The sequence below is a fragment of the Enhydra lutris genome, unplaced genomic scaffold (assembly GCF_002288905.1).
Source record: "Enhydra lutris kenyoni isolate GAN:26980312 unplaced genomic scaffold, ASM228890v2 scaffoldscaffold47, whole genome shotgun sequence".
Taxonomy (NCBI): domain Eukaryota; kingdom Metazoa; phylum Chordata; class Mammalia; order Carnivora; family Mustelidae; genus Enhydra; species Enhydra lutris.
Genome location: NW_019154131.1, coordinates 474,457 through 501,186, shown reverse-complemented (window position 1 = coordinate 501,186; position 26,730 = coordinate 474,457). Strand labels below are relative to the sequence as shown.

General features: G+C 39.6%; 1 protein-coding gene across 1 annotated transcript in view; it reads right to left on the bottom strand.

The window, feature by feature from the left end:
• Positions 1-26,730, bottom strand: part of LOC111156569 (abhydrolase domain containing 12) — a 97,141-nt gene that overhangs the window by 32,831 nt on the left and 37,580 nt on the right. Inside the window, exon 2 of the mRNA XM_022517551.1 lies at positions 3,167-3,291. Coding sequence (XP_022373259.1) covers positions 3,167-3,291 — 125 coding nt within the window. The remainder of the gene's footprint in view (positions 1-3,166; positions 3,292-26,730) is intronic.

The window sequence follows — 26,730 nt, the reverse complement described above, 5'->3', positions numbered from 1 at the left end:
CTGGAGAATGTTGAGGAGGACTGGCTGGCCTTCCGCTTTAAAAACAAATACATAATTCATATATCTAACCTATTTCCCAAAAAAGGCCGAAGGTAATGTGGAGAGAGGAGCAGCTCTGTGCAGGCCTCTGAACTGAAACATTCCTTCTCACCAAGAGACGGTTCTAGATCTGAGGGCAAAGAACTGCAGAGAAGATATCTATCTAGGTTTCATTACTCAGCCGTTAAAAATGGATGAGATCTTGCCATTTGGGACAACGTGGGTAGGCCTAAAGGGCATTATGTATGCTAAGTGAAATAAGTCAGACAGAGAAAGACAAATGCCATAAGATTTCACTTACATGTGGCATCTAAAAAACAAAACCAAGGTACAAGCAAACTGAAACAAACAAAAACCTGAAACAGACCCACAAATACAGAGAACAAATTGGTGGTTGCCAGAGGGGGAGGGGTCGGGGAGATGGGCAAAATAGGGGAAGGAGATGAAAAGGCACAAGCTTCCAGTTAAATACACACATCATGGAGATGAGAAGTACAGCACAGAGAACACAGTCAACACTACTGTAGTAAGTCAGTAGGCTGACAGATGGTGACTACACTTATTGTGATGAGTGCTGAGTAATGCAAACAACTGTCAAACCTCTCTGTTGTACCCCTAAAATTAATATCCTACAGTTTGCCAACTATACTTCAATTCAACAACAACAACAAAAGTCATCTCATCTTCAAGACCGTAAAATACTGGGTATCACCCAACATCACTGACACTGGAATCTCACTTTTAAACCCGAGTAGTGAAAAGTGCATATACTCATGTCTATGTGTAGAGACTCAGACAAAAGGGACCAGCAGGAAATAGACAGATAAGTAACAACATTAACAATTTCCTCAGAATGATTTTCATTTTCTTCTTCACTGCCATTCAGGGCTTTTCCATTAATCTTCTGTTTTTGGAAAGCTCATGTAGTTTTTGTTTATGAAAATATATTTAAAGTAGAATAATGCCTTAAATCACAGGGGCTATGCTTTTTCTATAGCTTATTTATCTGATGTATGAATGTGATTTCAGATAGATTTGGTGTGAACTTGAGAATGTATTTTTTATTATGTTCTGAGGCCCAAAAGACTGTTTAAACTTCCTTTAGAGTCCAAATGGAAATCTATGGGATCAAGATTCGCATTCTGAGGAGACAAAAATGGAGGTGCTATCCCAACACACTTGGCCCTCCAGCCCCATGGGCTGAACCTGCCCCCCGTTCCTCCACAGGGCAGGCAGCACAGATAGCTAACCAGACAATCTCCCTTAAAATGGCTGCAGGAGGCGATCCCACTGCCACACAGTGGACATGCGGAAAAAGGGTGAGCGACTGGCATCTCCTTGTGGGTGTGCAGGGGCCTGGATTAGGAGAACCCAAAGTTCTGCTCCTGTGCAACACCCTACCATTTCATGAGGAAATCAACTGAGCAACATTTGTGGGCTGTGTCTAAAGTGGCCCAAAGAACTGATCTGAAGAAAAGCAATTCAATTCAAATATTTGCTGGGACCCCACCATAGGGCAAAGGCACCTGCCCAAGGCACCTTAGAGGCCTACAGAGTTGGAAAAGCCATTCATGGTCCATCTTAAAGTCTGCCTTCAGGGTATCTACAACCTGGTAGCTTCATGTTTATATTTAAACCCAGACTCCCTTCTGTGCTAGACCAATGATGGACACTTAAGGACACTTAAAATCAGAAAATCAAAACTCCCTTGATTTTACTATGTTGTTAATTCCTTTTAAGTTTGTGCCTCTCACGCTGACAAAAACATAGGATAAATTCCTCAAAGTTCAGCTACGGTTCCATTAGGAAAATCAAATGCCTCTTGGTATACTACAAATATTTCACTTATTTTAAGACACCAAGGGAAAAAACTTACTTCAGATTTACAAAGTATTAAACATTGACCTTACTATTTCTCTTCCTCCTCCTACTGTTCCTCTTCAGAGCAGAAATGCCCTTTTTGGCCAGTGACTTCCTAGTTTCTGTGATTAAGTCCACTGTAGACTCCATAAACCTGAACTCGCATGCCCAGGCACCTTCAGAGCCTGGAGCACTATGTTACTACAGAAGAGGGTTCTGGAGTCTTGACACGCCTGGTCCCAGTACTACCCCCTCACCCTGCTTGTCCCAGGCCACAGACACATGTGAGCCATCTCAGCACCTCCTGTCTTTCCTCCCCCCATCTTCATGCTCTTCCTTCCTCCTCCCTCCTCTCTACCAGCAACCCTGCTGCCTCTTCCCATAGCATCAGCCCCAGCTTTCAAATCTCTCCTTCCAAATAGACAAGGTCCAAACCTACTCTTTGTAAACCAACAGCTAAAAATATGCACAGAGCCCACCTTGACTGGTTCAGATGCTGCCCATACCTGCACACCAAGCTGAAAGCCATCACTTATGGAGTACCTGCTGTGTGCCAAGCACCACGTTCTATCTTCAAACCCTAACACTCGAAGACCCAGCCTCTTCCCTCCTCACCTCATCTTGTAGGTATAAAATGATGCTCCTTAAGAGGATTATTCCCAACAGTTATGTATCTGGGAACCCTCTGCCTTCTACTTCCTAAGCTTGAGACTTCTGGATCTTTCTCCTCCCACTTGCACAAAAGTAAATACACAGCATGAAAAAAAAAAAAAAACACCATCTTTGGAACACACAAGGTCTAAATTAACTCAGGGAGACTACACCACCTAGAGAGCCAATATATAATTCCATAGAAACCAAAGCATGTTGGATTTAATTTTTTTTTTTTTTTTTTTTAAAGAAAAACGTCCTAATTATTTTTGTTTAAGGTGGTCACCTTTCAGCGGTCATCTTTTCCAAGGACAGGAGCCTCCTAGATGGCACAAGGGCAGAGGTTCTCCAACACAACACTGTTAACATCCTCACCCACTGCCACTAAAGGAGGACCCCCACCCAAGCAAGCATTACCTGTGCACACAACTGTTAGCCCCGGAGGGCAATACAATCCCTGCAGCAGCCTATAACTGGGAATGGACCAGGGAACTTCCTGGGTAAGAGAAATGCTCTATTTCTTGATCTGGGTGGTAGATATAAAAACACGTAAATCATCATGCAAACGAACTCTTACTAAATTCAAGGCAAAGTACTTTGGTACTTTGGTACTTACCAAAATTCAAGAAAATCAGTTTGGCCTGTATCCCAGGACATAGTTTGATGAGAAATGGAATGGCAACATACAACCCCAGAATACAGAGAAGTATCTTCCTCAGTCGGAACCATAGGCCCTTTCGCCTGCAAGAGAAGATCAATTAACAGGTCAAAGACTGGAGGTACAATTTTGCTCCCATTTATTAATAATAGCATTATCAAAATTGGTAACCAAAATCCACATGTCCCTTTCCCCATAATAATTGGGCCAGTAATAAGACTAGCCTCCCACTTGCTTCTGTTAAACTAATTATTTTAGACAGTCTTTCAATCTGAGCTTAGAACTCTATTGTGGGCACAGGGGGAGAGTACACAGCTTCTCCTGAAAGCTAGTGGACCGTCCTGATGATATCCTATGCTCGCCCTGCGATCAGAACACAGCATAGACCTCAATCAGCTCCTCAGCAAGTGCCAAACCTGAAATCAGAGAGTAACAGCAGCTTCATCTCGGGAAAGTGGCTGGCTCTAGGCCTCATGATCACTGTCCTGCAAGCCAGCTGCAGGCATGGGCTGCCCACGGGCTCCTTGTGGGAGGCTGAAACATCAAAAGAACCTACCCAACCAGGTCTGGGGAGTGAGCAGGGGGCTGACAATGAGACTAGCTGACACTGCCTGTCCCTGCATTCCAGCCCACATTCCATCTGGCACCACCGGAGGGAGGCCCCTTCTCCAGGCAATGCAGGCCAGGTCTCCAAACCCTCTTCTAAGCCCACCCAGGAAAAAGACTTTCTCATCCTATTCCTGATGCCTTTCCAAAAATATTCCTAGTCCAGAAGATTCTAAACTTCTTGGACTAAGGGTTTCTCTACAACTAGAAAACGGAAGACCCCAAAGAGCTTCTGTTAACATGGTTTATATTTACGACGATTTGTCATGTAAGAAATTAAAACAAAATTTAAAAATATTTACTCATGTATCTAATAATAACAAGAAAGCCATTAAATGTTAATATAATTAACAACTGTTAGTTAAAAAGTGACTATATTTTCCAATACAAAAACCTTAAGTGAGAAGAGAGGCATTAACATTTTTACAAATTTCTTTAAGCCAGACACCTTAACAGAACACAGATGGATTACCATCTTTGTGCTACCAAACTGTTGCGATACCACATGTCAGGTGGCATCTGGAAAACTCTGAGAGAATGAGGAGAAAAGGCAAATAATATCTTTGGGTTATTATGAAAATCATTTTGACCTTGTACACACTCTGAAAGGATCTTAGGGAGCACCCTTGGAAACCGCTGCTCTATGAACCAAGTCTAAACCTGAGTGAGGCTAAGTATTTCTGCACTATTTCCAAAATAACTATTTAAGGCAGTTTTAAATTATACCTGGAATGCTGACATATGCAGTAATATGGATGCATCCCCAAAGCATTCTGCTAAATAAGACAGACACAGAAGACTATGTACTGTATGATTCAGTTTATCTAAAATTCTAGAAGAGAAAACCATAGGGACAGACAAACAGAATAGTGGTGGCTGCGGACAGAGGGAGACTGCAAGGGGCACAGGAAACTTTTAGAGTAATCAAGACAATTTTACCTGGATTGTGGTTACACATTTGTATGTATAAATAACACCTCAACAAAGTTGATGACAAACATGGATATCTGACCGTGTAATTCATTCACTCCTTCACCTGGTTTACTCAATGCTAGCTAGCACTCTTTGGGCAGCAGGCACTAAGGGAAGCAAAGGAAGGCATCTGCATCCTTGCTGTGCTCCCAGCTCAGTAGGGCAGACACAGAGCTTTGAGGGAGGATGCATGCAGGGTGATCTGACCCAGTCTGGGCTGCCAGGGAAGAGGCCACTGGGACAAAACACTAAGTTAGGAATATAGGAGTTAACTAGATGATGTGGAAGAACAGTTTAAAATGGTATCTTAAATTCCATGCACTATCTGCCCTTCCAACGACGAAGGGTATACAACACTGTGGTTAAAGGTACTGGCTCTGAAGTCAGATGATTTAGTCCAACATCCAACCTACCACTTACTAAATGTGCAATCCTGGACAAGTCACTTAACTCTCTGAGCTGTGGTTTCTTCCCTGCACAGAGGGCATAAAAGTGGTACCTCCTTTGTGGGGCTCCTGGAAGGATTACACACAGTAATGCATATAGACTGCACACGAGTTCCGGGTCCAGAATATAACTAAGCTGTCATCACCATCTTCTTATTCTCATTAAGGGAAAGAGCAGGGACTGGGCATAGTAATGGGCCTGAAAAGGAAGGCTGGGCACAATGTGAGAGGTCCAAAGAGGCCAGGAAGAATTCGGAACTTCAATCTAAGAGAAAATGGAGAAGCCACAAGAAAGAAAATAGCCTGCAATCAAATGCACAACCATCAAACGCCAGATGGAAAGCTCATGCTTGGGTGTTCTGCTCTGGCCACATTGGCCATTCTTATGTCCCTTGCACAATCTAGTCACTCACCCTCCAAAACCTGCATAAATCTGGCCATTGTAAGGTATTCAAGCTGCTTGTAATTTTATGTCCTCAAAGCAAGGAAAGCATATGTCCACACAAAGACTTGATCAAAAACATTCCTGGGGGGCACCTGGGTGGTGCAGTCAGTGGGCATCTGACTCAGTTTTGGCTCAGGTCCCGACCTGAGGTCATGGGATTGAGCCCCACATCAGGCTCTGTGCTCAGCGTGGAGTCTGTTTGGGGTTCTCTCTTTCCCTCTCCCTGTGCCCCACCCCGCACTCATGCTCATGCTTTCAAATAAATAAATAAAAATTAAAAAACAAAGCCAAAAAAAACCCCACAAAAGTTTTATTCAAAATAGCCACTGAGATAATACAAACGTCTATCAACAGGTGAATGGATAAGTAAACCATAATTTGTCCTTAGAACAGACTACCACACAGCAAGAAAAAGGAGCCAGCTACGGATACATGCAACCATGTGGATGAAACTCCAAATAACTATGCTGAGTGAGAGGTGCCTGGCTGGCTCAGTAAAAAGAGCATATGACTCCTGGTCTTGGGGTCATGAGTTCGAGCCCCACATGGGAGTACATTAAAAAATAAAATTAAATTTAAAAAAGAAAAAACCTATGCTGAGTGGAAGAAGCCCAACAGGATGGCCAGGACAGCAACAGACTTCTGTTTTGATATATCATTTCACCTAAAAAGTATTCCTGTTCATTAGTAAAACCAGCATTGTCTTTTCTGTGCTATTTCAGGGTGGTGCTTCCTCCACAGACAGTGGCTTTTCATCTTCCTCATATTTCGAAATCGTGTATATAAGACAGAAACTGTCTGCTCCTTATAAAGTTAAAAGAATTTACAAAGAAGAAACAAGAGAGAAGGAGGATATAAACAACATCTGGAAAAATATATCATTTTCTTCATTTCTTCTTAAGTAATTATTACCTACTTCTTGTGACAATTTCGTTCATTTTCTCAGAAATTCCTTTAGTTGCAAACCTCACTTACTGACGGTAGTGTTGCTATTAATGTAGTTACTCCTTGCTAGAAGCATTCCTTGTTCTTGATTACTAGTAAGAATGAACATTTCCCACACAGCTGAGTAAAGTTTCACCTCCATTTAGCACTTGCTTGCAACCTGGAGTAATCAGAGGTCCACCTTTTTCCATACCACACATATCCACACAACTGTTGCCATAGGCTGCACAATGGCTCAGTGTGCCTGTCTTTAAAGATTACTCATATTATCAGTACCATAAACAGATAACCCGAATCACTTGCCAAGAAATAGAAAAGAACTGAAAAATAAATACAATGAATGGACTTAGGCTACAGCCTATCAGTTGCATTCTCGGGCATGTATTCCAGAGAAATGAACTTATTTTCATGCAGGAAGTTGTACAATAATGTCTACAGCAGCTCTATTCAGAATAGCTCCAACTCAGATGCCTTTCAAGAGGTGAGTGGATTGGGCGCCTGGGTGGCTCAATCGTTAAGCTTCTGCCTTTGGGTCAGGTCATGATCTCAGGGTCCTGGAATCAAGTCCTGCATCGCGCTCCCTGCTCAGTGGGGAGTCTGCTTCTCCCTCACCCACTCCCCCTACTTGCTTTCCCTCTCTTGCTATCTCTCTTGCTCTGTCAAATAAATAAATAAAATCTTAAAAAAAAAAAAGAAGTAAGTGGATAAACAAACTGTCCATACTGGCCATGGAATACTACTCAGCAATAAAAAAAATAATGAACTATTGATTGTGAAACAACTTGAATGAATCTGGGAATTATACTGAGTTTTAAAAGTCAATCAATCCCAAAAGGTCACATATTGTGTAAGTCCGTCTATAAAAATGTTCTTGAAGTGACAAAGTGATAGAGATGGAGACGAGATTAGTGGTTGCCCCAGGTTAGGGATGGGAGGGAGGGGATGGGTGTGGTGATAAAGGGAGAGCACGAAGGAGCCTGGCAGGGTGGTACAGGTGAGCACCTCCATGTGGTAGTGGTTCCACGATGCCATACGTGTAATGAGACTGCATAGCATTACACACACACACACACACACACACACACACACAAAATGAATGTATTTTTAACTCATGGAATCTGAATAAGCTCTATGGATTGCATCAATGTCAATCTCGTAGGGATGATTTTGTACTATAGTTGTGTTGGATGTTACCTCAAACTGAAGGAGGCTGGGGGATGGGAACACTGGACATTACTGTATATTTCTATGCAATTCCTATGAATCGATAATTATTTTGAGAAAAAAAGGTAAAAAACAAAACAAAACAAAAACAACATAATGGGAAAAAGTAAAAAAATCTAAAAAACAGAAAGTAAAATATAAGTAATCATTAATAAATCTGACCAATTTACTGGATTTCATGTTATCTCAATCTGTTCAAGTAAATATTAGCCTAATTTTCACAGAGCATACAGCGAGTTCTAAGGAGTTCAGTAACTTGCTCCTGGACAAGAAGCCTAGCATAGTGTGTGGGGGCTGGCCAAAGTGACCTCTGTACCCACATTCCTCCAGGCCTACTGAGCATCCTACCCACCTCCATCCTGTTCTTTCCTTCTGGAAAAGAAGCCCAAATCAGAGCACTCAACGTGCAGTCTGAGATTTTCTCTTAAATGATATTAGATCTTCAGACATTTTCTGACAAGAGACATTTTAACAATTTATTCTAGAAATTTATTCTAGAAACAATTTATTCTAGACACTTTGTGTAATTTACAACTTCTTGTTGCCTCCTACAGTAGATCCCAAAGCAATCCGTGGCTGAACTGGTTGGTAAGGATGTGAGAGGGAACAAAACCTGTACCTCAATGGGAGGGAGTGGTGGAGAAGGGCCAAGGAAAGGCCAAGGAGTATGGGGAAGGAAGCCCGGAACCCACAAAGAGATATAGGGAGGCTGCAGGTTGACATTCAGCCAGTTCCAGTGCGGTACTGCTAAAAGAACATACAAACAGATCAATCGAACACAGCAGTGAGCCTCAGAAATAGAGCCACATAAATAGTTAACTGATCTCTGACAAAAGTGTAAAAGTAATACAATGGGGAAAAAAGAGTCTGGTCCACAGATGGTGCTGTAATAACTAGACATCCACATGCAAAAAAAAATGAATCCAGACACAGACTCACACCCCTCACAGAAATGAATTCATAATGGCCCAGAGAGCTAAACGTATAATGTGAAGCTGTATAACTCCTAGAAGATAGCAGAAGAAAATGTAGGTAATTTGGGGCATAGTGATGACTTGTTAGATACCACATCAAAGGTACAGTCCACCAAAGAAATAACTGATAAGTTAGACTTTATTATTAAAACGAACAGCTTCTGCTCTGCCAAAGATAGCATTAAGAGAATGAGAAGAGAATCATCTGGGTGGCTCAGTCGGTTAAGCATCTGCCTTTGACTCAGGTCATAATGTCAGGGTATTAGATCGAGCCCCGCATCAAGCTCCCTGCTCAGTGGGGAGTCTGCTTCTTCCTGTCCCTCAGCCCCTTCCCCACCTGCTCATGCTCTCTCTCTCTCTCAAGTGAAAAAAATCTTAGAGAGAGAGAGAGAGAGAGAGAGAGAGAGAGAATGGGAAGAGAAGCCATAGGCCGGGAGAAAATATTTGCAAAAGACATATCTGATAAAGGACTATTGTCTAAAATAGACAAAGGATTCTTAAAACTCAACAATGAGAAAACAACCGAGGGCAAGAGAACTAAACAGACATTTCATCAAAAAAGATATATGGGGGGGCACCTGGGTGGCTCAGTCGTTAAGCGTCTGCCTTCGGCTCAGGTCATGATCCCAGGATTCTGGGATCGAGCCCCGCATCAGGCTCCCGGCTTGGTGGGAAGCCTGCTTCTCCCTCTCTCACTCCCCCTGCTTGTGTTCCCTCTCTCGCTGTGTCTCTCTGTCAAATAAATAAATACAATATTAAAAAAAAAAAAAAAGATATATAGGGGCACCTGGGTGGCTCAGTGGGTTAAAGCCTCTGCCTTTGGCTCAGGTCATGATCCCAGGGTACTGGGATTGAGCCCTGCATCAGGCCCTCTGCTCAGCAGGGAGCCTGCCTCCACCACCCACCCACCTCTGCCCCACCTGCCACTCTTGCTTACTTGTGATCTCTGTCAAATAAATAAATAAAATCTTAAAAAAAAAAAAGTTCAAACATAAGAAATACAACATTGATTAGCAAATTCAAGAGCTTTTTCTTCAAGAAAAAAAAAAAAAAAAAAACAAGAAAAAAAAACCCGAGTACGTTTTGGGCTAAAAAGAGTATATACAAAATTAGGGATCAGAAAAGTGAGATAACTCCATATGAGAAAATTTCTTTTAATAGAGAATATCACATGCTTTGCTAAGCTAATAAAATTTTTATAATTCAATGATACAGACCATATTGTAAGAAAACATAAACAGTGACAATCTTCTCAAATTGTTAGAAAAAAAATTAATGAAACCTATAGTCAACGGAGGTACTGGGTAAAGCTATCAAAGAATTACATCTCTGAACAACACTGAGCCCAGAAAGACAGACAGGCACTCCCCTCTTAACTTTTCAGAAACAGACAATTATCATAGGCCATTAGTGGCAGAACACAGGAAACTAGGGAGAATGTTCAAAATCAAAGCTGGTTTTATAGATATTCATGTCCAAAAATGTGCAGAAGACATGAACAGACACATCTCCAAAGAAGACATACAAATGGCTATCAGACACATGAAAAAAATGTTCATCATCATTAGCCATCAGGGAGATTCAAACCAAAACCACATTGAGATACCACCTTACACTAGTTAGAATGGCCAAAATTAACAAGACAGTAAACAACAAGTGTTGCAGAGGATGTGGAGAAAGGGGAACCCTTTTACAGTATTGGTGGGAATGCAAGTTGGTAAAGCCATTTTGGAAAACAGTGTGGAGATTCCTCAAAAAATTAAAAATGGAGCTACCCTATTACCCTGCCCACTACTGGCTATTACCCACTACTGGGTAAAAGAAGGGCCATATGCACCCCAACGTTCATAGCAGCAATGGCCACAACTGCAAAACTGTGGAAAGAGCCAAGATGCCTTTCAACAGACAATGGATAAAGAAGACATGGTCCATATCTACTATGGAGTATTATGCCTCCATCAGAAGGGATGAATACCCACCTTTTGTATCAACATGGATAGGACTAGAGGAGATTATGCTGAGTGAAATAATTCAACCAGAGAAAGGCATTTATCATATGGTTTCACTTACTTGTGGAGCATAAGGAATAACATGGAGGACACTGGGAGAAGGAAAGGAAAATTGAGTTGAGGGAAATCTGAGGGGGAGATGAACCATGACTGACCGTGGACTCTGAGAAACAAACTGAGGGTTTTGGAGGGGAGGGGGTAGGGGGTTGGCGGAGCCTGGTGGTGGGTATTATGGAGGGCACATATTGCATGGAGCACTGGGTGTGGTGCATAAACAATGAATCTTGGAACACTGAAAAAATAAAATTAAAAAAAAAAAAAAAGCTGGTTTTAGTATAATCAACAAACAGAATCAGTGTAGTCCCACAAAGAAAATAACTATGGGTATTAAGAAGGGCACAGATTGCATGGAGCACTGGGTGTTATATGCAAACAAGAAATCATGGAACACTGTATCAGAAACTAATGATGTATTGTATGGTGACTAACGTAACACAATTAAAAAAAAAAAAAGAAAAAGAAAATAACCAATAAATTTCAAAATATAAAGAGATGCAATGATCCTGGTAGTATAAAAGCAAATTAGGTAGGAATGTAAAATAGTACAGTTGCTATGGAAAACAGCTTGGTAGCTCCTCAAAAAGTTAAACACAGAATTACCATATGATCCAGCAATTCCACTCCTGGGTAAATACCAGACGAACTGAAAACAGGGACACAAATAAGATACCTGTAGACCAATGTTTACAGCTGCATTGTTCACAATAGCTAAAAGGTGGAAGCAACCCAAGATGAATGGACAGATGAATGTATAAACAAAATGTGATGCACACATACAGTGGAATATGATTCAACCATAGAAAGAAATCAAAGTCTGATATAACATACATGAACTTTAAAAACATTATGCAGCATGAAATAGGTCAGACACAAAAGGATAAATATTCTGTAATTCCACTTATATGAGGTAGCTAAAATAGTCAAATTCATAGAGATAGAAAGTAGAATACGTTTACTAGAGGCTAGGTGGGGCGTGGGGTGGAAAGGAGGAGCTAATATTTAATGAGTACAAAGCTTCTGTTTGAGATGATGGAAAAATTCTGGAAATGGATAGTAGTGATGTCACAATATGTGGATGTATTTAATACCACTGAATTGTACATTTAATGGTATATTTTATGTTAGGTATATTTTACACCAATTAAATAAAAATCAAGTGCAGGGAATACAATAAGACTAATAAAGTATGTCCATGTAGGTTTTACTCCAGAAGCATTAGGACTGGCCATAGGAATAGTGGGAGGATAAAAGAGAGGTACTGAAAAGGTTAATAAAGCTCAACATGTAGTCCCAATAGCAAATACTTAATAAAGAACATGCCTTCAAGATCATATTCATACCTATTTCAAACCAGTAATCGAAAACAAACAGTACTGAGGAGTACTATCACTAGAGAGATGATGTTCACTATCAGAGTGATTTAACACTGCTCTGGAAGTGTAATTTAATAAAGCAAGAGAAAACAGAGTATAACCGTAAAAACTGGAAGAGAAAAATAGTTGATAGCTATCTTCAGACAAAAATCCAAAAGACTTAACTGAAAAACTATGAAAACTTAATGAGTGAAAAGGTGGCCATTTGCCAAATAATCGCCAATCAATAGCTTTCCTACATACCATAAATTGCAAATTAAAATATGAATTGGAAAAGGTCCATACCACAATTAGAAAAAAGAATGTTTTTAATTCTCCAATAATCGTCTTCACAGGAAATGAGAAAACTATGGAACTTTTACAGTCAGGAGTATGAAGTAAGACTTGGTATAATAATGAAGTTGTATGTTCCTTTATGAGAAGATTTAATATTTCAAGGTATCTTTTCTTTTTGATGCTACTGTAACTAGAACCGTTTCCTTAATTTCATTTTTACTGTTCATTGTGAATGTATAGAAATACTACTGATTCTGTGCAGTTGGCCCTTAAACAACATGAGTGTTAGCTGCACCAACTCCCTTTGCAGACAAAAACCTGATTATAACTTTCTTTGCCGGGGGGAGGGGCCAAAGAAGAGGGAGAGCGAATCCCAAGCAGTCTCTACTCCCAAAATGGAGCACAATGAGGGGCTGGACCTCACGACCCTGAATCCACGATCAGAACCAAAATGAAGAGTCAGACATTTAACTGAATGAGCCACCCAGGCGCCTCTGACTGAAACATTTTTAAAAACCTGATAAGAAAAAACCTTTTGACTCCCTGAAAACTTAACTACTAACAACCTACTACTGACCAGAAGCCATACCTATAACAAACAATTAACCTATATTTTGCATTCTGTATGTATTATACACTATACTCTTCTAATAAAGTAAGCCAGAGAAAAGGAAATGTTAAGAAAATCATAAGAAAACAGAACTGTTTTATAAAAAAAATTCATGAGTAAGTGGACCCATGCAACTCTAACCTGCATTTTTCAAGGGTCAAGTGTATACTGATCTTGTATCCAATAACCCAGCTGTACTTACAAATTCTAATAGCTTTTTAGTAGAATTCTTATGGTTTTCTCTATATAAGACTATGTCATCTGCAGAGACAGTTGTACTTCTTCCTTTCCAATCTGGAGAATATCTACAACATCTTGCCAATTGCCCTGGCTTGAACCTCCCACTACAATAATGAATAGAAGTGGTGAGAGTAGGTGCGCCTGGGTGGCTCAGGTGGTTAAGCGTCTGCCTTCAGCTCAGGTCATGATGTTAGTGTCCTGGATCAAGCCCTGTGTCAGGCTCCCTGCTCAGCAGGAAGTCTACTTCTCCCTCTGCCTCTGCTGCTCCCCTCTACTTGTGCTTTTTCTCCCTCTCTTGCACTGTCAAATAAATAAAATCTTCAAAAAAAAAAAAAAAAGAAGAAGAAGAAGTGATGAGAGTAGATACCCTTGTCTTATTCTGGTTATTAGGGGGAAAGTATTCAGTTTTTGTCATGTATGACATTAGCTGTGCGGTTTTGTAGATGTCCTTTATCAGGCTAAGGAAGTTCCCTTCTATTTCTAGTTTGTTGAGTGTTTTATCACAAAAGGGTGTTGGACTTTGTCAAATGGCTTTTCTGTGTCTACTAAGATGATCATGTGTTTTTGTCACCTATTCTATTAATATGATATATTTCATTAATTGATTTTTTGAATGTTAAGCCAGTCCTGCAGTCCAGGGACAAATCTCACTTGTTCATGGTACTTCTTTATATTGCTGGATTTAGTCTGCTAGTATGTTGTTGAGGATTTTCGCATCTATATTAATAAGAAATACCATCTATAGCTTTGTTTTCTTGTGATATCTTTGCCTGATTTTGGTATCAAGGTAATACTAACATACAGAATAGCCTGAGAAGTGTTTCCTCATCTTATGTTTTTTTGGAAAATTCATGAAGAACTGGTATTAATTTTTGGCAGAATTTACCAATGAGGCCACCAGGGTTTGTTTTTTGTTCGTTTGTTTTTAACTTCTTCAATCTCCTTAGTTGTTACAGGTCTACTCAAAGTTCCTGTTTCTTCTTAATTCAGTTTCAGTAATTTGTGTGTTTCTAGAAATTTGTCTACTTCATCAACACTATCTACTTTAGTGGCATACAATTGTTTAAAGTATGCCTTCACGACCCTTTATATTTCTGTAAGGTCAGTAGTGATGTCCCTACTTTCACTTCTGATTTTAGTTATTTGCATCTTCTCTTTTGTTTCTTGGTCGGTCTACCTAGTTTGTCAATTTTGTTTCTCTGTTCAAAGAACCAACTTTGGGTTTCGCCAATTTTCTCTACTGTTTTCCTATTTTTTATTTCATTAATCTCTGCTCTACTCCTCATTATTTCCTTCTGCTTGTTTTAGATTTAGTCTAGTGTTGTTCTTTTTCCAATGTTTTAGGGTAGGTTAGCTTACTGATTTGAGTCTTTTTAAAATTTTGTTATTTATAGCTATAAATTTCTAAGTAGTGCTTTAGCTACATTCCGTTAAGTTTTGGTGTGCTGTGTCTCCATTTTCATTCACCTTGAAGTAATTTCTAATTTCCCATGTGCTTTCTTTGATCCGTTGATTATCAGGGTCTGTTCTCATGAAACTGACCCTTACTATAAGGAATGCAATTTAAATATATGAAACACTGGTTGCTGCACTGACACTGGGAGGCTGAAAACCTTATCTAACAGTGTCACTAATCCCCTTTGAAATTCACTGAATTCATTTTATTACCCACTAATGAATGGGCTTATACCTGCAGTTTGAAAAACAACTCTACATGCCCATATTATCAGGGGTCAGGGCAGAAAGAGGGAAGGACTAGAGAGAAAGCGAGGCAGTAGAAGCTGCCCCTGGGAGTGGGAGAAGGAAGTCTTATATAATGGATGCAGACTCAGACGCCACTAGGGACCATGCAGGTAAATGGAAATACAGTAAGTGGTCTCTTCTCAGATCATGGGAACAGAACATGCCCTACTTAATGGCAGACGTCTCCACTCCGAAGTAATCTTTATACCATTTCTGGTGGTTATCATCCCTATGCTGCATTGCATAATGTGGCTCCTGGAGCTGCTGTGCCCACAACTCTGTAGAGGGGCAGCAGGCAGCCTAGGTGCAGGAGGCCGGGTACTCTTCCACTTCTGACAAGATGGGCAAGCATGTAAGAACTTAAGGACCTGTTTTTCTTTTTTTAAACATGTTTTCAGATAATATCTGGACCAGTCTTCTTCCATTGCTTCTGTTGTCTGACTCATAAGAATTTTGAAATTGTGTATCTCTCTGCAAATTTTTAAGTTGACATCTGAAATCTGTTACAAGTTTAACAGGGTGCCTGGCTGGCTCAGCTGGAAGAGTATGCAACCCCTGATCTTGGGGTCATGAGTTCCAGCCCCATGTTGAGCACAGAGATTACTTTTAAAAATAAGTAAATAAAATTTGTTATAAGTCAAAGTTATTGGGGCACCATGTTGGCTCAGTGGGAAGAACATGCGACTCTTGATCTTGTGGTTGTGAGTTCAAGCCCCATGTTAGGTGTAGAAATTACTTAAAAATAAAATAAACAAACAAAAAGTAGGGGAACCTGGGTGATGCATTTGGTTGAGTGTCCAACTCTTAATTTCTGCTAAGGTCATGATCTCAGGGTTATGGGATTGAGCCCCACATCAGGCTCTGCATTCAGCAGGGAGTCTCCTTGGGACTCTCTCTCCCTCTCCCCATGCTCTTTCTCTCAATCTCTCTCTCTCTCAAATAAATAACCTTTTAAAAAAATTAGGGGCACCTGGGTGGCTCAGTCAGCTAAGCATCTGCCCTCAGCTCAGGTCATGATCGCAGGGATCTGGGATCGGGCCCTTCATCAAGCTCCCTGCTCACAGGGGGCCTAGGCTTCTCCCTCTCCTCCCTGCTTGTGCTCTCTCTTGCTCTCTCTCTCAAATAAATAAAATCTTAAAAAGAATTTTTTTTAGGGGTGCCTGGGTACTCAGTCGGTTGGGCATCCAACTCTTGGTTTCAGCTCAGTTCATAGTCTCATGGGGTCCTGGGATTGGGCCCCGCCTCAGGCTCCCTACTTGGCAGGGAGTCCGCTTAAAGATTCTCTCCCTCTGCCCTACCCCTGACTCGTAAGCACCCTCTTGCACTCTCTCTCTCTCAAATAAATAAATCTTTTTAAGAAAATTTTAATTAAATAAAAGTTGCTAAGTTTAAATAGGAAATAATTTTTGGTATATGGTAAATATTGATCATTTAATATATACAACTCTCTCAAATGTATGCAACAGAATCAAAATACCATAGTGATTTAATATGTACTATCATCCCTTCTGAAAATACATGAATATGTCAATTGTTAGGTCAAAAACCTGTGTCTCGCAAAGGAAACAGTCAACAAAACGAAGAGGCAACCCACGGAATGGGAGAAGATATCTGCAAATGACAGTACAGACAAAAGGTTGATATCCAGGATCTATAAAGAACTCCTCAAACTCAACACACACAAAACTGATAATCATGTCAAAAAATGGGCAGAAGATATGAACAGACACTTCTCCAATGAAGACATACAAATGGCTATCAGACACATGAAAAAATGTTCATCATCACTAGCCATCAGGGAGATTCCAATTAAAACCACATTGAGATACCACCTTACACCAGTTAGAATGGCCAAAATTAGCAAGAAAGGAAACAACATGTGTTGGAGAGGATGTGGAGAAAGGGGAACCCTTTTACACTGTTGGTGGGAATGCAAGTTGGTGCAGCCACTTTGGAGAACAGTGTGGAGATTCCTCAAGAAATTAAAAATAGAGCTTCCCTATGACCCTGCCATTGCACTACTGGGTATTTGCCCCAAAGATACAGATGTAGTGAAAAGAAGGGCCATCTGTACCCCAATGTTTATAGCAGCAATGGCCACGGTCGCCAAACTGTGGAAAGAACCAAGATGCCCTTCAACGGACGAAAGGATAAGGAAGATGTGGTCCATATACACTATGGAGTATTATGCCTCCATCAGAAAGGATGAATACCCAACTTTTGTAGCAACATGGACGGGACTGGAAGAGATTATGCTGAGTGAAATAAGTCAAGCAGAGATTATCATATGGTTTCACTTATTTGTGGAGCATAAAAAATAGCATGGAGGACAAGAGGAGATGGAGAGGAGAAGGAAGTTGAGGGAAATTGGAAGGTGAGGTGAACCATGAGAGACTATGGACTCTGAAGAACAATCTGAGGGTTTTGAAGGGGCAGGGGGTGGGAGCTTGGGGGAACCAGGTGGTGGGTATTGGAGAGGGCACGGATTGCATGGAGCACTGGGTGTGGTGCAAAAACAATGAATACTGTTATGCTAAAAAAAAATAATAATAAAAAAATAAAGAAATTTAAAAAAAAAAAGTAAAAACAAAACAAAACAAAACAAAACCTGTGTCTCCTTTTTTCCTTGAATTTACATTCCCATTTTGCTTCCCAGAGTGTTATCTTAATGTAGTATATTTTATGTTTCAAACCATTTGTTGATATTCTTATTATATCCCTCTTGAACAAAAATATGTGTATAAACAAAAAAATTTAAATATCTGTACCATTAAAACTGTTTTCTTCTGGATGGAGTTATCATTACAGTTATTAATATATACATTAATTAAGATGACAAATGCACATCTAAATGAGATGCATTCCACTACTTTTGCAAGTACATCCCATGTCTAGACACATAGTATTTATTGGCAGGCAGGTGTTACTAGCATTAATTCTATTTCTGTTTTTGGTTTTTAAAATTGTAAGTGCTAAAGACTTTTTCAATCAGCAAATGGGAACTGAAATTTAGTACTCCCACCACTAACTTTTAATTCCTTCAAGGTTACGTGCCAAAAATCATAGAGTGGCAAAAAATTATTTTTGATGGATTGGTAGCACAATTAAGGCCCTTTTAATATTCGTTGACAGCCAAGAATTTGACACCACCTGACTTGCAAAATAATTTTTACACCTCATTAGACATTAACTTACTATTCTCAGCTTTTACAAGATCTGAGCCCTCTTCCCCACTCAGCCTCAACCTTGCCTTTAGCAAGGATCCCAAGAAGTCACTTCCCCAACCCTGATAAGTGATCAAGCCTCTCATCCTCCACCTTTGATGTCTCAGTCCTTGTCCTGCCATTAGCAAGAATAAGGCCGATTTAGCAAGAATCCCTCCATACTTGATAATGTTTGTCCTCCTAGGAATTTTTCCATCCACTGATACCCTTAACTCTACTTGTTGGCTATAAATCCCAAGCTGTCTCCTCAAAAGGGATTCCACACAAAACTGCACATGAAACTGGCTCCCACTTGGCTCCTCCTTTTGCCTCCTCCACGCCTCTGTCCATTCCCCAAGCCCCTCCCTTCCCACTCTAGCCCCTCACTTCCCTATGTCAGTAGAACTTCAGGGACTGCCTCCATCAGGGGCTCTCAAGGGACTCAGGAACCAGCAAAATCAACCACCTGAGGCCTAAGAGAATTGGAAACAGGCTGGATATTCTACCCCCTCAGTTGATCTTTAGAAACACCTGGACTGCTGCTTGGTGTTTCCATAAGGTCCCTCACCCAAGCTTCCATCTACAGCCCACATTACACATCACGGGAGATGACAATCTTAAAAGCCTCCTCCACAAATATAATAAAGAGTACCAGCCATCATACTAAGCCCATCACTTAACTTGTTCCATCTCCCCAAAACTAAGATAAAACCATGAAGTGGGGCCAGGAACCAACTCTCACATAAGCTAATGAGGTTTTTTTATCACTGTGTTTATGCCTGACTCATGGCTAGAACTTTAGAAAGAAAGCAGTAAAATCTTTATTTGCATCTGTCAATATTTCATGTATGTATGTACACATGTTATGTATGTATGATATTTTCCTACCTCCAGATGATATTACCAAATTAAGACCTCCCTTAAAGGAGGTCTATTCTAATTGGCTTAGAGAGAAGTAAGCCCTGATATAAATTAAGTATTCCTAAAACTCCCAAAAATAAAGGAACTAACCCAAATGTTTTTCAAGTTCATGTATAAAGATCAGTTTGGTATTAGCAGTTTAATAAAAACAGGAATGTCTTCTGAGTTATCAGCATTAAATATTTGCCACTTGAGTTTATTAGTAATCTATCTACTAGATTTTTAAGATCATAAGAATTATAAAATCAACCTAAGAACAAATGTACAAATTTGCAATAAAAATTGTTTGATATCCATTACTTCATGCATATCAAGCACAGAAATAAAACAAAAAAAAAAAAAACCCCATGTTATTTAACTTTCTTAGTGTTTTTGCTTTTGTAATTTTTTTTGATACCTGCCTAACCTGTGTGTTATATAGATAGTTACCAGGGAGATAACCTGATGATGGCTAGCTTTGCTTAATGTTTTATGAAATCTTCATGAACAATCCAAGCATAATTGTTAAGAACACATGTATCAGATTGATGTAAGTGAAATAAATGTATTATGATTTTTTAACAATAATTATGTTTTATAATATGTATGCCTAAAATAGTTTCAAAAATCCTTTTGGTAGCTTGCAACTTTAAAGTATGATAAGTTAACTAATAAATATTTGCTAAATATCTAAATTCTACATAAAATACTGAAATACAATCTTTAAGCATAAGTTTCAGATTTCATAATTTTGCCTTTTTATTTTATGCGGTAAAGAGTGGCTAAAGATAATTAAGTCTGCTAATAAACATGTCCTTTTTGTCACACTGAAAAGTTGTACCGTGAGGACTGTGAGGAAACATGTAGTTATAAAAACTATAAAATGGGGGCACCTGGGTGGCTTAGTCATTAACCCCATCCGCCTTCGGTCATGACCCCAGCATCCTGGGATGGAGCCCCACATCAGGCTCCCTGCTTGGCAGGAAGCCTGCTTCCCTCTCTCCCACTCCCCCTGCTTGTATTACCTCTCTCACTGTCTCTCTCTCTCCCTCTCTCTCTCTCTGTCAAATAAATAAATAAAATCTCTAAAAAAAACCCCAAAAACTATGAAATGGTATATTCATAAAATTTGCTAACCTGCAACAAAATGCTGGTATATGACAAACAATTCATGATCACCTACATCTTTGATTTCTCTATGATAAAGATTACTGGGGCACCTGGGTGGCTCAGTGGGTTAAGCCTCTGCCTTCAGCTCAGGTCATGATCTCAGAGTCCTGGGATTGAGCCCTGCATCGGGCTCTCTGCTCTGAGGGGAGCCTGCTTCTGCCTCTCTGCCTGCTTGTGATCTCTGTCTGTCAAATAAATAAATAAAATTAAAAAAAAAAAGATAAAGATTACTAATAGTTAAAAATTATAACCAATATATGTAAATGAAACCATTACAAATAATAAGGATAAAAGGCAACTTTGCATGAAAAGTACACAAGGGGAGGTGCCGGGGTGGTTCAGATGGTTAAGTGTCTGCCTTCGTCTCAGGTCATGTTCTCAGGGTTCTGAAATTGAGCCCCCACTTGGGTTCTCTTCTCAGTGGGGAGTCTGTTTCTCCCTCTCCCTCTGCCGCTCACCTCCACTCGTGCACACACTCTCTCTCTCTGAAATGAATAAAATCATTTTTTAAAAAAGTATATAAGGAACATAAAATGTATTTCTGTTAAGAGAAAAAGAGTAAATTTTACACTAAAGTAAAACAACTTATTTTTCCAGAATAAGAAAAAGGGAGGGCAGGAATAAAACCTGAATAGATACAGAAAGTTGTGGAAGTTTTGTCAAAAAGGAATTTCATGTTGTGTGGTCAAAGCTGGCTAAGACTGGATGAATATGTTTAAAAATGAGCTTTAGTACCAACAATATGTGAATGCAAAACTGGAGTTTGGTTTCTTACTGTTAAAATTTTCTTGGGCTATAAGTATGCCCTAATAAGGGATTGTAAAACATTTTTCTTTATATTTACATAATCTATCTAGACAACAAAGACACTATGTCTTATCAGAACACTTTTCTGTGCTTTATCTTCATCTTTATCACATTTTTGACTACTTAAGAGAACCAAGTATTCTCACTGTCAAAACACCTACAGTTGTTTTGTTACAATCCTATTACCTCCTACGGCTACTTTTAAATTCTTTTACTGTCAATTTGTTTAAATAAGTAGCTATGGGGGTGCCTGGGTGGCTCAGTGGGTTAAAGCCTCTGCCTTCGGCTCAGATCATGATCCCAAGGTCCTGGGATTGAGCCCTGCATCAGGCTCCTTGCTCAGTGGGGAGCCTGCTTCTCTCTCTGCCTCTGCCTGCCACTCTGCCTATTTGTACTTGCTCTCTCTCTCTCTGACAAATTAATAAATAAATAAATAAAATATTTTTTTAAAAAAATCTTGATCTCGAATTGATTTTGGGATTTCCCAGAAAATCCCTGGAAAATCACAAAGATTTGTTCTTTACCTTGTAAAAAGAGAGATAATAAAAATAACTAGGTTTCTGGTACCTGTGGCTGGCTCAGTCAGTAGAGTATGTGACTCTTGATCTCAGGGCTGTTAGTTCAAGCCCCACGCTGGGTATAGAGATTACTTAAAATAAAATCTTTAAAAAAATAGGTTTGGGGTAACTGTGTGGCTCAGTCATTAGGCGTCTGCCTTTGGCTCAGGTCATGATCCCAGGGTCCTGGGATCGAACCCACATCAGGCTTCCTGCTCAGTGAGGGGCCTGCTTCTCCCTCTCCCACTTCCCCAGCTTGTGTTCCCTCTCCCACTGTGTCTCCCTCTGTCAAATAAACAAATAAAATCTTTTTTAAAAAATAGGTTTGATATGTTGAGTTGCAGAGAAGCATTGTCAAATAAGAAGAGATATCTAGGATGGCCTGGATGGCTCAGTAGGTTAATCATCTATCTTCGGCTCAGGGCTCCCTACTCAGCAGGAGCCTGCTTCTCCCTCTCCTCCCTGCTTGTGCTCTTTCTATCTCTGTCACTGTCTCTCTCTAATAAATAAAATCTTAAAAAAAAAAAAATCTTAAAAAAAAAAAAAAAGATCTTTAACCTTCCCTAAGTTATATTTATGTGAACAAATATTAGTAATAAAAGTATTTCAGAAATTGTAAGCAGTTCCTAGAAAAGTGTCAATGCCATCACTATTCATGAAAAGTCCTAGTATAATGTATACCTGGCATAATGTAATATGTATGCCTAGTATAACCAGTCATTACTCTGGTTAAGATTTTAAATGTTATCTGTCATGGAAATAACCAAATTTCCTCATCAATTGTTTTTTATAATGAACTCTCATCTGATCTTTAACCATGGCCATTTTAGGTCCTTTGCCATCTACAGATAGTTGTTTTACACTGATTCTTCTCTGATTCTCTAAAGTGTTTGCAATCAGTTACAGTTACAGATTGACTGGAATATCATACTTGACAATGATGCATACGATCACATACAAAACTATACAGCTTTAAGGTCTACTTTTTGGAGCCAATGCTTACAAAACTCTCTTGGAAAAACAGTCCTGGTACCTAACTTAAAAGGTTCCAGCCTTTGTGACAGGTCACTATCTGGTAAGCCCAAGGACCATAAGATATTCTGGGACTTTGAAAAGAGAGGAATTCGGGGCGCCTGGGTTGCTCAGTGGGTTAAAGCCTCTGCCTTCGGCTCAGGTCATGATCCCAGGGTGCTGGGATCGAGCCCCGCATAGGGCTCTCTGCTTAGCGGGGAGCCTGCTTCCTCCTCTCTCTGCCTGTCTCTCTGCCTACTTGTGATCTCCGTCTGTCAAATAAATAAATAAATAAAAATCTTTAAAAAAAAAAAAAAAGAAAGAAAGAAAAGAGAGGAATTCATCCAAAGCTATAGGTACTGCAGTTCCTGGCTTGCCTTCTTAGCCTTGAGTGGTTTTTAAAAGTTTCACCTGAGATCCCTTATAAAAAGTTCTAGCAAAGCAAACTTAAAAAGGCCTATGTGTTCAATTGGCATTCTTGTTGCACTTTTGTAAATAATCTAATTTACTAATGAGAACCGAATTATTTTGTAAAGAAAAACCATCTTGATTATCCTCGATGTAAGAAGGAAGTGATTGTTATCAAGAAATTTTATGTTTCAACAGAAAACCTTGTAGATTATCAGATTCTAGTTCTGCTCATTATCTCTGAGCTTTTATTATCTACTCATAAACCAGCCTGGATCCTGCCACCTTGCAAATTTTGTCAGTCCCTACCAAATTCTCAATTCTTCTGGCGTCCTTTGAAGATTTTAAGTAATCTCTCCACTCAATGTGGGGCTTGAATTTACAACCCTGAGATCAAGACTCACATGCTCTAACAACTGAGCCAATCAGGCACCACCACCCATCCCTCCCACCCCGTTTCTTTTAATATCTGATTAAAACCCTCCAATGCAACACTTCTGATTTTTTGCCCACCTTCCTGACATGGGGTAACTGAAAACTACAACCTGGCCGCCCAGACCCATACTGGAACTCCTGATTGTTTTGTAGTTCCCACTTTCCCCAAGGATGGGAAGCAGTCTTGCAAGTTGAAGCCAATCAACTTGATGTAAGCTCCAAAGGGCTCAGCACTCTAACAGACAGTGTACAGGACAGCACTGCCAAAGATACTCACTTCAAACCAAGAAATCCATTGTGTTGCCACTGCCACTTCCATTCACCACCTAACTATTTCAAACTAGTGTTTAAAAATCCTCTCAACTGCCCTCTGGACTGAGATGCTGGGTTCATAATCTGCTCTAGCCACTAATCTTTGTTTTCTGTTTCGCTTCCTTGTTCTAAATTCTTCTTCCCTTTGCAGATCTGTTATCTCAACCTCTATACTGAGTCTTTTCTCTGTGGCAAGCAACCAGCACCTTGTTTGGGGACTGCTTGGGAAGTTGCAATGGGGGAATGTGGGGACTGATAACCCATCAGAAATGGCTTAAAGGTCACCTCAAAGTGAAAACATCTGAGCTACAGCAGATGCAGAAAGGAATCTTATTGGAACTTTCCCTCTCTGACTGGAGCAGAGGTTACGAGAGTCTGTTGCCACAAATTGCCCCTCCAGAGATGTCTCCAGTCAGGGAGATGACTGACCCTGGGCACCAGGACATTCTGAAAAAAACTGTAAACAGGGCTCATCAGAACCTTCCACCCTATAAAGGTTAATCCTAATCATGCCCCTTCCTTTATTAAACTAGCATATAAATCTTTTCCCTCTAGCTGTTTGAAGAAGCTTCTCTCTCCTTAGAATACTCCCACGTGCATAATAAACTTTTCTCCAGTTAATCTGCTGTCAGTTAACTCACCGGCCCAACCATTCAAATCTAAGCTTGTAGAGGAAAGCTTTCTTCTTCTCCAACATAATGAACTCCTTCCAACAAAGACCTTGTCTTTCACCTTTGTCTGATCAATGCCATGCCTAGTTTGTGCACTGAACCCTTGATCCAAGAATTACTGCCCGATGATCATTAAAGCAGAAAAATGAGCAGAACCGTCAGCAACTTCTCCCACTGCCTACAGACTTCCACATTTTTTTTTCTATTTCACAGTCTCTGCCTCCAACCAAGTAACTACACTGAAAGTTACTCTGGTGACAGTCACTTGGCTATGTATTAGAAGCTTCTGATAAGTTCACAAAATATCAGTGCCTGACAGAACAAGTAAATAATGGCAATAAATACATGTTTATCAATAGTTACTTTGAATGTAAATGGACTAAACACTCCAATCAAAAGACAGGGTGACAGAATGAATTAAAAAAGAAGACACACACACACACACACACACACACAAATAAAAAAGACACATCTATATGCTGCCTACAAGAGACTCATTTCAGACTGAAAGACACCTGCAAATTGAAAAGTGAGGGGATGGAAAGATATTTACCAGGCAAATAGATGTAAAAAATGAAGCTGGGGTAGCAATACTTACCTTGGACAAACTAGACTAAAACAAAGAAACACAATATAATAATAAAGGGGACAATCCAACAAGAGATATAACAAGTAAATATTTATGTACCCAACATGAAACTACCTAAATACATAAAACAGTAACAAACATAAAACAATTGATCAACAGTTTTATAATAATAGTAGGGGACTTTAACACCCCACTCACATCAATGGGCAGCTGATCCAAACTGAGAATCAATAAGTAAACAATGGCTATGAATAACACACTGGTTTTAAAAGACATATTCAGAATATTCCATCCTAAAACAGCAGAATACTCCTTTTCAAGTGCACACAGAACATTCTCCAGAATAGATCACATATTAGGCCACAAAACAAGTCTCAACGAATTAAAAAATATCAAGTCACACCATGTACCTTTTCTGACTAAATGCCATGAAAGTAGAAATCAACCACAAGAAAACATCCGGAAAAACCACAAATACATGGAAGTTAAATAACATGCTACAAAACAATGAATGAGTCAACGAAGAAATCAAAGAAGAAATCAAAAACTACTTGGAAACAAATGAAAATGAAAACACAACAGTCCAAACATTTGGGATACAGCAAAAGCAGTTTTAAGAGGGAAGTTTACTGCAATACAGAATAACTCAAGAGGCAAGGAAAATCTCAAAAAAAAACAACCTAACCTTACTCTTTAGGAGCTAGAAAAATAAGAATAGCAAAAACTCAAAATCAGCAGAAGGAAGGAAATAAAGATGAAAGCAGAAATAAATGATAGAGAAACTAAAAAGCCAGAGAACAGATCAATGAAACCAGGAACTGGGCTGGATCTTTGAAAAAATCAATATAATTGATAAAACTCTAGCCAAACTCATTAAAAAAAAGAGAGAGTGATATAAACAAAATCATGAATGAAAGAGGAGAATAACAATGACATGACAGAAACACAATCATAGAAGATATTACTGAAAACTGTATGCCAACAGATTGGACAACCTAGAAGAAATGGATAAATTCCCAGACACATATAATCTACCAAAACTGAAGCAGAAAGAAATACAAAATTTGAATAGGCCAATTACCAGCAAAGAAATCAAATCAGTAATCAAAAAATTCCCAAAAAACAAATGTCCAGGATCAGACAGCTTCACAGCCAAATTCTACCCAACATTTAATGAAGTTAACATCTATTCTTACCAAACTATCTCAAAAAATAGAAGAGGAAGGAAAACTTCCAAATTCATTCAATGAGGCCAGCATTACCCTGATACCAAAACCAAACAAAGAATCCACTAAAAGAGAACTACAGGCCAATATCCCTGATGAACATGGATGCAAAAATCTTCAACAAAACACTAGGAAACCAAATCCAACAATACATTAACAGAATCATTCACCAAAATCAAGTGAGATTTATTCCCAGAATACAGGGTGCTTCAATATTCACAAATCAATCAACATGATATACACATCAATAAGAGAACAGGTAAGAACCATATAATCCGGGCGCCTGGGTGGCTCAGTGGGTTAAGCCTCT